At 36.7% G+C, this 11,409-nt stretch overlaps 1 protein-coding gene across 1 annotated transcript in view; it reads left to right on the forward strand.

The window, feature by feature from the left end:
* The window catches only part of LOC106878501 (polycomb complex protein BMI-1), a 195,947-nt gene extending 184,555 nt beyond the window's left edge, over positions 1–11,392 (forward strand). Inside the window, exons 8-10 of the mRNA XM_052969864.1 lie at positions 2,308–2,406; positions 6,204–6,284; positions 10,374–11,392. Coding sequence (XP_052825824.1) covers positions 2,308–2,406; positions 6,204–6,284; positions 10,374–11,234 — 1,041 coding nt within the window. The 3' untranslated portion in view covers positions 11,235–11,392. The remainder of the gene's footprint in view (positions 1–2,307; positions 2,407–6,203; positions 6,285–10,373) is intronic.
* The last annotated feature ends 17 nt before the right edge of the window (positions 11,393–11,409 follow it).

Genomic DNA, 11,409 nt, shown 5'->3' on the forward strand with positions numbered 1-11,409 from the left:
CTATCGGTACTCTTGCTGAACCTATAAGTTAAGGGGATGTAAACAAACCAACAGTGTTTTGTAAGTGATAGTAGTGATGAGAGGCAAATACGAGTACAAACACACAAACACACAAACACGCACAAACACACAAACACACACACACACACACACACACACACACATACCGGATTCGGCAAATACATTTACCCACTATTTAAACATAATAATTTTCACATTTTTTAAGCATAAATTGAAACATTCTCATTCGCAAAATATTTGCAAACGTTGTATAACAGTTCCTAACGTTATTTTATTGTTTACTCTTAATTAAATATGATGGCACAAACAAAACTGGAACAAATTGTATATTGAAAATGACTGGTATAAAGAAGTATGATAATAAAATAATTAAGAATAGATTGAGGTGGTAGCAAAGGGCGGCCATCTTCAAATATAAATATACATTAAAATTGTCAATAAATATAACAATCTACCAGTAAATTTTCATTTACTAAAACCTAAAACTTTTTATTCTGTCATAAAATAAATAATGAGTAAATATAGGAGCAGGAGTGGCTGTGTGGCAAGAAGCTTGCTTCCCAACCGCATGGTTCCGGGTTCAGTTCCACTGCATGGCACCTTGGGAAAGTATCTTCTACTATAGCTCCGGGCCGACCAAAGCCTTGTGAGTGTATTTGGTAGACAGAAACTGAAAGAAGTTATATATACATATATATATATATTTGTGTGTCAGTGCTTCCCCCCCCCCACCTCGCTTGTTGGTATATTTACGTCTCCATAACTTAGCGGTTCGGCAAAGATGTCCAATATAGAATAAGTTCTCGGGTTAAAATAATCACCTGATATTTGTTGAGGGCTCGTTTGAACTACAATTTTAAAGGCTATGAGCTAGAACGAAAATTATTTGTTTTTTCTTTGTTTATGGGGGTCTGGGGTTCAAAAAATCGAATCAGGGCATATCGACCAAAATTGCCTTTTTGGTGTATTGCGGTTAAAAATGAGTATCTGCAAGATCTCGCCAGCTTTCAATCGAGGATAACATCCATGACATCTTCAGAAGAATGTCCAGCACGTTGCATCCAACAATTGCTTCGAAACGTGCCGTCCAAAGTTATTCTGTTTGTAGTGATGTTGGTCACACAGCTCGTTCTTCAAAACATAAGAAAGTGTCTGCTTTGACAGAAAAACCATCAAGAATCGAATCACTATATTAGTGACTGGTCCATGTTACGCATATTTATTGTGTTGTATTGTTGTTTCAATATTTGCTATGAATAAGTCACCAGTTTTCACTATTTAGTTTCAAATGATTCTGATTTTTGTTGTGAATCAAAGCGGGTGGGGGTAGTTTTCATTATATTTTTTTCCTTATTTTTCGGAGGTAGACTATAGTAAAGTTTCAATCCAAGGATTTGTTGGGGATATTTTCCTTTTGTTATCTCATGTTTAGGCCCTTCTTCAGTTTCGGCGTAAGCTAGGCAAAATCCTCCAAACCGGAATTTGACCTTCCTAATCAGATTTTGACTCCATAAAATAGGCTAAATACAAAAAAGTGCATTTAAGATCAATTATTTCAAGAAATTTATTAGGTTTTGAGTCCATTATATGTTTCCTGCTTTTATACTTGTTTAATCACGTTGCTGATCAATAACTACCGTTTCTCCCTCACCTCCCGCACTCATACACTTGCAAGCTCTACACCTCAAACCAAATCTGCATAAACACCAAATTGGAATTAAACTTTTTGTGTGGCCTTTTTACCCCCTTTGAACTGAGTTTTTCCACAGGTTACATAAAATGTTGAGGATGTCAAATATGTTAGCCCTTGATATGTCCTCCCTTTCTCTCTTCGGTCGTCTCTTTCGTGGGGTATGTTTCATCTAACATGTTGATAATATTATATCTCATCTCCTATTCATATACTTACTGATTCTCTTATGACTACTACTGCAGGTACGGTGACGTCAGTATTTCGATAAAATCTAATATGACTGAAAGACAGATGTCCGGGTTTGACTGCCGTACTTATCGAAATTCTGAAAATAAAGTTGCACCCTGAACTAATATGGTTTTCTTTCTCAATACAAGAATATTTATAATTAGAGTTCATTAGATTTCATTATATTCACTATATTAAAAATGTTAGTCATTACAGTAAATGTGCATAGTCGCACAAACTTGCCACCCGCTTTACTTCTCCCTGCCAGATTTAGTAATTAAGCAGGAAGTAGGTAAGATTCATATTTAACATGCTTCATTGTATTTTGTTCTGGTATGTTATTTTTTATTCAAATTTTATTGTAGGTGTCTGACTGCCGCTACCTCTTATGTCCAGCTTCGGTAACAGTTTCACATCTAAAAAAGTTTATTCGAATGAAGTTTTCTCTTTCCCCTCGATACAAGGTAAGTATTTAAAAAAATTATATATGAGAGAAAGAGCTGAGTTCACTGAACTAAAACAACTTTTAAGCATTTAGATTATTATATTGTTTATAGTTACATACATACATAAATACAGACAGACAGACAGACAGACAGACAGACAGACAGACAGACAGACAGACAGACAGACAGACATCCAAACATACAGTTTGCTAATCCAGTACCCAGGATACACTTTCAGCTTCATACCTATTATTATTGGAGCAACAGTATACATACCAACTCCTCTGGAACTAAGCTAAACTTGGGATCTTGGGAAGAGTACGCAACTCCTTCATTCATAAGCTATAAATGATCACGGTATCTGAAACTATAAAAATCTGCAAGAACTTCTTATGATGTTTAAAACATGATGCTTTCCTTCACAACATTGCTACCAAATGGGTAAGCCGGTTAAAATTTCTTCTAAATTAAAAAGAGAAACGGGACATACATACTTGCAGCCATACATACATACAGACAGACAAACAAACAAACAAACTTGCGGCACTAATAATACACACATACGCTCTAATGAAATACAAAACAAAAACAAAATACTTTCCATACCATCGCATGCAGAGGTTGGTTATAATATAATGTTAGTTTGGATATATGATTGACTTTAATATTATAACAAAAGGAAAGGTGACCGTGCTAGGAGGATCCTTAGCACGCCGAGCAAAATGCTCAGCGACATTTCGTCCGTGTTTATGTCCTAATTTCAAATTCTGCCGAGGCCGACCTTGCCTTTCATCCTTTTGAAGTCGATAAAATAAGTACCGGTTAAACACTGAAGTCGGTGTAATCGGCTTAACTACACTCCCCGAAATTGCTGGCCTTGTGCCAAAATTTGAAATCAATATTAAAGGAAGGAAAAGGCGGTGAGCTAGCAGAATCATTACAACGTCGAACAAAATGCTTAGTGGGATTTCGTTCGTCATTACGTTCTAAGTTCAAAGACCGTCCGTGATGACTTTGCTTTCATCTTCTTGAAGTAAGTACCAGTTGAGCACCGGGGTCGAAGTAATCGACTTGCCTCCTCCCAGAAATTGCTGGCATTGTGGCCAAAATTTAAAATGAATATCATAACGAAGAAATATATTTCGCTATCAATATAACCGTTGGTTGTTGTTTGAAAAACCAAGATTACATAACTTTTGACTCGCAAAATAATAAATAAGTTTAGTTGTATATAATTTCAAATATAATTTATATAATTTCAAGTTAAACTAAGAATAGGAACGATATGTAGAAGGCAATATGATATATATACTTGCATAACGTTACATGTGTGTATGTATGAGTGCGTTTGTAGAAAATACATGAAAAGGGAAGATGTACAGGTATATATGTGATTGTGTACATGTTGTAGTGAAAATGGTACACTCCTTCCCACGTGAAAAATTGGTATGAGGCAGGCAGCCACTATAAAGTCAGACAGTCAGTCGTTGTAGGAGGTCAATGCTAGTAAAGTCGTTGTACGAGTTCTTAGTTGGAGTCAGTATCAGTTACGTGTTATAGTCGAGTTCGAGTTACAGTCAAGGTAGACGTTACAAAGTCGTTGTCATGCGGAGCTGTCAGTGATAGCACGATGGACGAGTCAAAGATAATAAAACGTGGAATACCGCCACAGCATAATGGCGGCGCCAACAATATTACAGTACCGACGACAACATACAAGTGGACGAGGATGCACATTATAACAGTATATATATGTGTGTTACATGGATGTAGTTTTTCAAAACAATATGATGTTAATAAGTATGGCACGTTTACGTATACATTAATTCGGGTTTAATTCCACAAGTGAACAAAGGCGTAAATGCTTCTTTCTACTATGGACTATCGCTCAACTTTGGCTGTAAGCAATAAATATTGAGTGAGAGATAAGTACAGGCAAAGACAAACAGATCTGTGCAATGAACTGATATTTATTACAGCTATATAAATTTAATTTTGTTGAAGGACGGAAATTTCTCCAAAAGGCAAGCAAACACCTTCAATAGGTTTTAACATACAACCTATGAACCATTTGTCCAAAACGATACCCATTCACCTATTTCACCTATTCCTATTTAAGTATTTTACAATACAAATTATCTTGTATTTAAATATGGCTTACTTTACTGAGACGGTGAGCAAGCAGAATTGTTAACATCCCGGACAAAATGCTTACCGACTTTCGTCCCTCTTCACGTTCTGAGTTCAAGTTCCTTTGAGGTGTTCTTGTCCTTTCGGGGCTGATGAAATAAGTACCAATTGAGCACTGAATCGGTGTAATTGTCTAGTCCCCTCCCATCAGAATTGCAGGCCTTGTGCCTATAGAAGAAAGGATTTTTTTAATTTTATTATAAAGATTAATAATGATTGTGCAGTGTTTCTTGATGCAGACTATCTGTATAGTAATCTGCTTGTTTGTTCGCCCATTATACTTCAGTTAGCTAGAGAGATGGAGGTGGATTGAAAGTGAGAGGGGAAAAAAGGAGGAATATGAATGAGTAGAGAAGAAAGAAGAGAGGGATATAATAATACACTAAGGCCAAATGCATCACGGGGTTAGTTGAAGGGAGAGGCGAAGAGCGAGAGAAAAAGACAGTGAGAGAAAAGAGAGAGAATGAAGCGTTAACGAAGTGTTGTAGGGTGGTGAGGGAGAGGTAAAGAGAAAAAGATGTGTTTAGGATACAATACTTGGCAAAGGGTGATGTTCTGGTGGTGAGGTTAAAGAAAGATAGATAGAGATAGACAGGAGAGGTAGTTGCATTAAGAGAGAGAGAGAGAGAGTGAGGCAAATAGCATTTATTTTCTCAGAGTAGGGACACAACAACAGCAAGAAAAAGTAGAAATAAACAACAGCTGAACTGAAATGAAATTAGCTTTGTTTCTGAAAACTATAGTGATGATGATGATGATGATGATGATGGTGGTGGTGGTGGTTTTGGTGGTGGTGGTGGTTTTGGTGGTATATTTATAGTGAAAAGTAATTTTTTATCGAATTAAATCTATATTATCCTTCTACCTGTTTGTTCACACTTTAGTTTATTAGGGAAGAAGAAGAGATGGAGTGAGAGAGAGAGTGGAAGAGGGAATGTGAAAGAGCAGATAGCCAGCCGATGCATTATGGTTAGTGGAAATGAGAAGTGAAGAGAAAGAGAGAAATGTTAAAGACATGAAGAGGGGAATTACATGGTTAAAAAGTTTGTTGGAGAGGTAGAGAGAAAGGGAGAAATATAAAGTACTTAACTGAAGGAAATTTTAAAACCAAATAATACATAATTGTGACTGCAAGTGAAATAACTTAACAAAATAAGAATTGAAATGCAAATCATCCATTCTTTCTTAAATAGCTTCTCTTAATCTTTTTCGTTCTGTGGAATTTCACGGGTCTCATTTATAGTGATATAATGTATTTACATTTCTGGATAGGATTTAGTGCAATTATGCGAAATTCTCTTATTTTTTATATGAGTTGCCATCACTCAGTAAAGAATATGTTAATGTTGAATTTACCGGCCAACTAAAATGATTATCTAAAGGACTATTGTAAACCCATTAATATCACCAAAATATATGTGGCCATAAGTTTTAAAACTGAAGTTTGCTGTGAAGTTTCGATTTCCTCGTACATTTCTCTCTAGATAAGCTGGTTCACCAGTGCATCATTCACTTGTCTCTTCACATTTCTTGGAATATGATACATGTAAACCTAAAAACTGTCTTTCATTTCGTAGCCAACAAATCTAACTGTTTATAAAACATAATTTGTTTGTACTTTTCAGATTGACATATTCCATACGGACGAATCTCTGAGTGACAGTTACACGTTAATAGATATTGCATACATCTACACATGGCGGCGGGTATGTTTGCTATCAATTTATTCTCTATAATCATCGTCACTATTATTCTTATTTTCCTTATTTTCTTTTTAACTCAGAGCATAAAAGGCGAAACAAATATCTTACATTATATGTTCGGGATCTTTACGTTTTGAATTCAAATCCCATCGAATGGAACTTTGTTTTTCCATTCCTTCGTCGTCGACAGAATAAATACCAGTGAAGTACTACTGTCGATGTAATAGACTTCACGTTCCACTTATTACTGATGTTGTTATTGTTGTTGTTGTTGTTGTTGTTGTTGTTGTTGTTGTTGTTGTTGTTGTTGTTGTTGTTGTTGCTGTTGGCGGCGGCGGCGGCAGCGGCGGTGGTGGTGGTGGTGGTGCTTATCGTCGTTGTCGTCGTAGTCAGCGTGATATTATTATTATTATTATTATTATTACTATTATTATTATTATTATTATTATTAATGGATGGTTGGTTAGGAACACTCTGGCTTCTAATGCACAGACATGCGCTGAGGTCACGCCACCGGCAGAGATACCTGCAAAGTGAACAAGTTTGATCTCTATTGTAAGCCACACTTTTCTGCAAATCGTCTCTAACGGACATGCATTTCTGGGACGAAAGAGAACCAAGATTGTGCACTTTGTATCTAGAATGTTAGGCACTTCATTTCCTCTACCAGTCACGTAATGTAGTTGGTGAAAGTTCCACGTCGAGAAAATACAAGGGATTATCAGTGGGTAAGATGTATGAAGTTGTCGGGGAAGCTGTTGCCGATAAGCTCGGTAATCTATTTCGGATGCATGTAAGGCCGGGTGTCACTCTGGATAACTGCCTTGCTAATTTCCTTGCCCTGCTAATACTACCGAGGAACGGAACTAGTTTTAAAATAACTCTAAAGACAGGGAAGTGCTACCAGTAGGAAAAGTCCATAACACAAACAGGAGAACGCAAGCTTATTGCACGTGTTCAAATAGTGCGCCAGTATTGCTGACTTATGGAGTTTTGTTGAGTAGCTGTTGTCACAATTGGACGGATCCAGATATTGACTGAATCCATCATGAAGATAGCTCCACTACTCTTCTTTAATAAGATAAAGCAAGTAGTTTATTATAAGTATTATTATTATTATTATTATTATTATTATTATTATTATTATTATTATTATTATTATTATTATTATTATTATTATTATATGCTACTTTGGTTATCAAGCTGAGGTTTGTTGACAAGTCCCCTGAAATCTCATGTATGGCAATTTTCTGCAAGTCGACAATGTATGTTTCAGCTCTAATATCTTTCAATCTCTAAGATAACAATTTGGACGTTGTGCTTAGTGCACCAGGAACTAATTGTGACCTTAGTGTTCTAAGATCTCTTCATCTCTCAGATATTTCTCAGTTTTCTCAATCTCTTTGGTAACCTCTCAATTATAATATGTTATTACAGTCTTCCATCTGACAATTTTTTGTACTCTATAATCATATCTGGTCTTCTTGCTTCAATAAAATCCTGTAATTAGTTAACATCACAATTCTAGCTCATGTTCATAACACTTTGCTGCCAATTTGAATTTTCAGATGCGGCTAACGTCTCAATGCACTTTGACATAGTCATGCCCACTCTTATACTCTTTTTTGTAAAAGCGTAAGAGATAGTTAATACTTTCATCTCCTTTTTCACAGATTCTGCGTTTGCACTGTGACTGAGTTTTATCAATACTGGTTTCAAATTCGTTCAAATGGCTTGTTCTTGAGTGGCTATAAGTAGCGAAGTTTTCGTTTTAGGTTGCCCTCTATAAACCCCAACCAGCGTCCTTGACTTCTTCTAGCATGCTCAGTTTGTTGCATGTATTGCCCATGTCATTCTTTCTCTTTCCATCTGTTTGTTCAGTTATTCTTCCTTCTGTTCTTGTATTAATCTACTGTTTCAATAATTTTCTGGATATTTGTAGCCGCAGATAGCATTCTTTTCTTCACTATACACAACAGTATGTCAAACGTAATAGTGCAGTATTGTCATTCCCTTCCCTGGTAAGTTCAAGGCGGATGGCTGGGTATCACCACCTCTTGGCAGATATTTATTGCAACTGAGAGCAGGACGAGAGAATCTCTAGTGCTGTGGGCCGAGGAACGTAAGTGCTGCTGAAAAAGTACCTGAATTAGGGGGACCACGTGAATAATTTTCGGCCCCTTCTGTACGAATTGTAGCTACATCTTTGTCCACTTTAAAAATGGAGCAAATTATCTCAACACTAGTAATTTTGGTTTCTTCTAAGTACCTTCCTAACCTTTCTCTTTCATACTTTGGGAACGTTCTCTCTCACTTCCATTTCTATTACTTAAACATTCTGCAGCACGCACAAGTGACTGTATCACCATTGTCTTTCTAACAAGATAATTTTGTGTTATCTTTATTCTATTCACTTAAACTTTTGACCTCTACTTGAAATGAAAACTGCACACCTATTCAGCCCAAACTGCATACCAGTATCCTTCATAAATATCTCTTTTTGAAGAAGATAACCCAGGTCTTTTTCGTCTTTAGGCTAAACTTCGAGGTCATCCATATATAACAGATGATTTATATTCTCCCTGTTCAGAGCAAGCTCATGACAGCTCAGGATTTTCGCATTATACTTGTCAAAGGAAACAATGTAATCATGAAAATTAATGGAGAGAGCGAACGTCTTGAGACAATTTCCCTCGGATTTTCTCGCTTGCTGACGGTTCACTTGCATGTATTAGTTCTTGCTTCATACGTTCTCTTCGATTTTTATAAAAATAAAGACTAAAACCTGTAGAAAAACCAATTGTGAGGGACATTAAAGTATGCTGTTTGGTAGTTTGTCCAAACAGTAGCTATTTTCTTTCTTATCTGCTCTTTAGTTGTTATTGTATCGATATAGAATAAAACAGAATTTCTTGATTTCTTTCTACATCCCTTTATTCTCCTGGTAACAATTTCTCCTCCTCCAGTTTACGATTAATCTCTCATGAAACCAGTTAGCAATTTCCAGAGTAATTGTAAGCATGTCAATAGCTACTGATTTCCTCACCCTTTTCTTTATCCTGTATTAAGACTGTGTCTCATATTGTCATGTTTTCTACTAGTCTGTAAGAAACAGCTGTACAAAAGTGAAAACTTTTGAGTTTTCGAAGCTAGAATCCCTGTACACTCGCGCGTCCAGGATCTTTCTTGCACGATGTCGCTTTAATCATCTTTTTCCACCTTCTGTACAGTAATATTTATATTTTCTTGCCATGACCTATTCCCTATTTCATTTATAAGCTCTCATATCCATTCTGTTTCACTGTCGTGCTGAACCTCGTACCTTCACATATCTCACACAACTTTATATCAGAAAATTTGTTATAATTTCCAAAGAATACATAATCCAAAATCCTAAAGGATGTGAATTAATAATGTGATAATCACTCAAAAGTGATGAGGTATGATTTCGATGAGCAGATATGTGATACAGTCTCTCTTGTTCTCTGAAGAAGCTACTTCATTTTATTTACATCAGAAAAGTGTCTTTAGGAAAGACTGTTCAATATTCATTCTCTTCCAAAGTACCTTTTACACTTTGTACAATGCGAGAAATGACTGTATCAAACACAATATTCTGTGCCTCTAGATGCTCGGTCAAGCTGAAAGAATTGGAAAAGGAATATTCTTCAGTTTTCTAAAAGAAAGACAGTGTTCTTAGCTATACAAAAAAAAATGGTTAGGCTTGGAATGTCTTTGATCATAGATGAGCTCGTTTTGGTTTGACCCGAAACTTAACAATAACAGCATGATTTGTTACTGGATATGGGTTGCTGCTATGACGATACCTTCTTATTGTATTGCGGAGTGCTTGCAAGTATGTACATCTCAATGTGTATATATCATGTGTCTATGTAAATGTGTGTCTTGCCTAAGTCGTTTACAGACACGTATTGCTCGGTGAGTAATAGGTACTGTAATATTTGTTTCCGAATTTTGCTTTCAAACTACATTCTATCATACAAATAATTTGAACAAAACCCACACATGTATTTAAAGTATTTGAACGTCTAATGCAATTAATACTTAATCACGTTTTCTATCCTTTTTCAGAAAGGTCCACTTCGACTATTTTATAGTGTCTATGAGAATCCAGCCAAGCGTATCAAGTTTTCAGAACCTAGAGAGCTTGATGTCACTAGTCCGACCTCCACTTCAACTAATACTCACTACGTTGCAACGTCCATTCCGCACCCAGCTCAGAACGGTGATAAATCCGACAGCGAGACAGTGAAAGAGTCAGCTAGAAGTGGTGGTAGTATTGGTGGCTGTAGTGGCGGGAGCAGCTCAAACTGCAGTAGCAATAACAAGAACAACATTAAGAACAATAAGAATAGTAGTAACATCAACAATAAAAACGGCAGCAACAACAGCAACAAAAACAACTGCAACAACAGCGGGAACGGCAGCCATTCGAGCAAGAATGCATCTCACAATTCAAGCATAGCTTCAGTTATCATTAGCAGCGCTACAAATTCAACAACAACAACAGCAGCAGCAGCAGCGGCGGCGGCGGCAGCAGCAGCATCACCCAGAGCAACAATGTCGAGCGGTGCGACTGCTCTTTCTATTAATAACGTCAGTGCAAGCAACGTTCCATCCAATGCTCTGAACCCAACAACCGCAATATTGACCTCACCATCTTGTACAAAAGTGGCTTCCTCGTCCACCAGCAGCACAACGGCATCGACATTGGAAGTGAAGAGTACTCAGTTGACAACTGCTACTGCTGCCGCCGCCGCTGCTATGGTTGACAACCAAAATATTACTTTCAAAATGCCCGAGGATGAGAAATACGAAAGGCCAAAAGATTTCAAAGAATTAGTATTTAATGGACAAGTTCTAAATGGCCATGATGAAAATGTGATTGTTAAAACTGAGCCAATGACGGATGCCTTATCTGTGACGTCATAGTTGGCGATGAAACATATTGAGGCGACGCTCCTTGAGAATTTCTTTGTTTTTTGTTTTTGTTTTTTTTTTAAATCACAGTCACTGGTGTAGGAACTGGAATACCATTTTGTACCCAGTTCGGTGTTCTGCACAACATGTAAATAACTATTCGAGGAACCTGCTATGAATATATATA

The sequence above is a fragment of the Octopus bimaculoides genome, chromosome 8, assembly GCF_001194135.2.
Source record: "Octopus bimaculoides isolate UCB-OBI-ISO-001 chromosome 8, ASM119413v2, whole genome shotgun sequence".
NCBI lineage: Eukaryota > Metazoa > Mollusca > Cephalopoda > Octopoda > Octopodidae > Octopus > Octopus bimaculoides.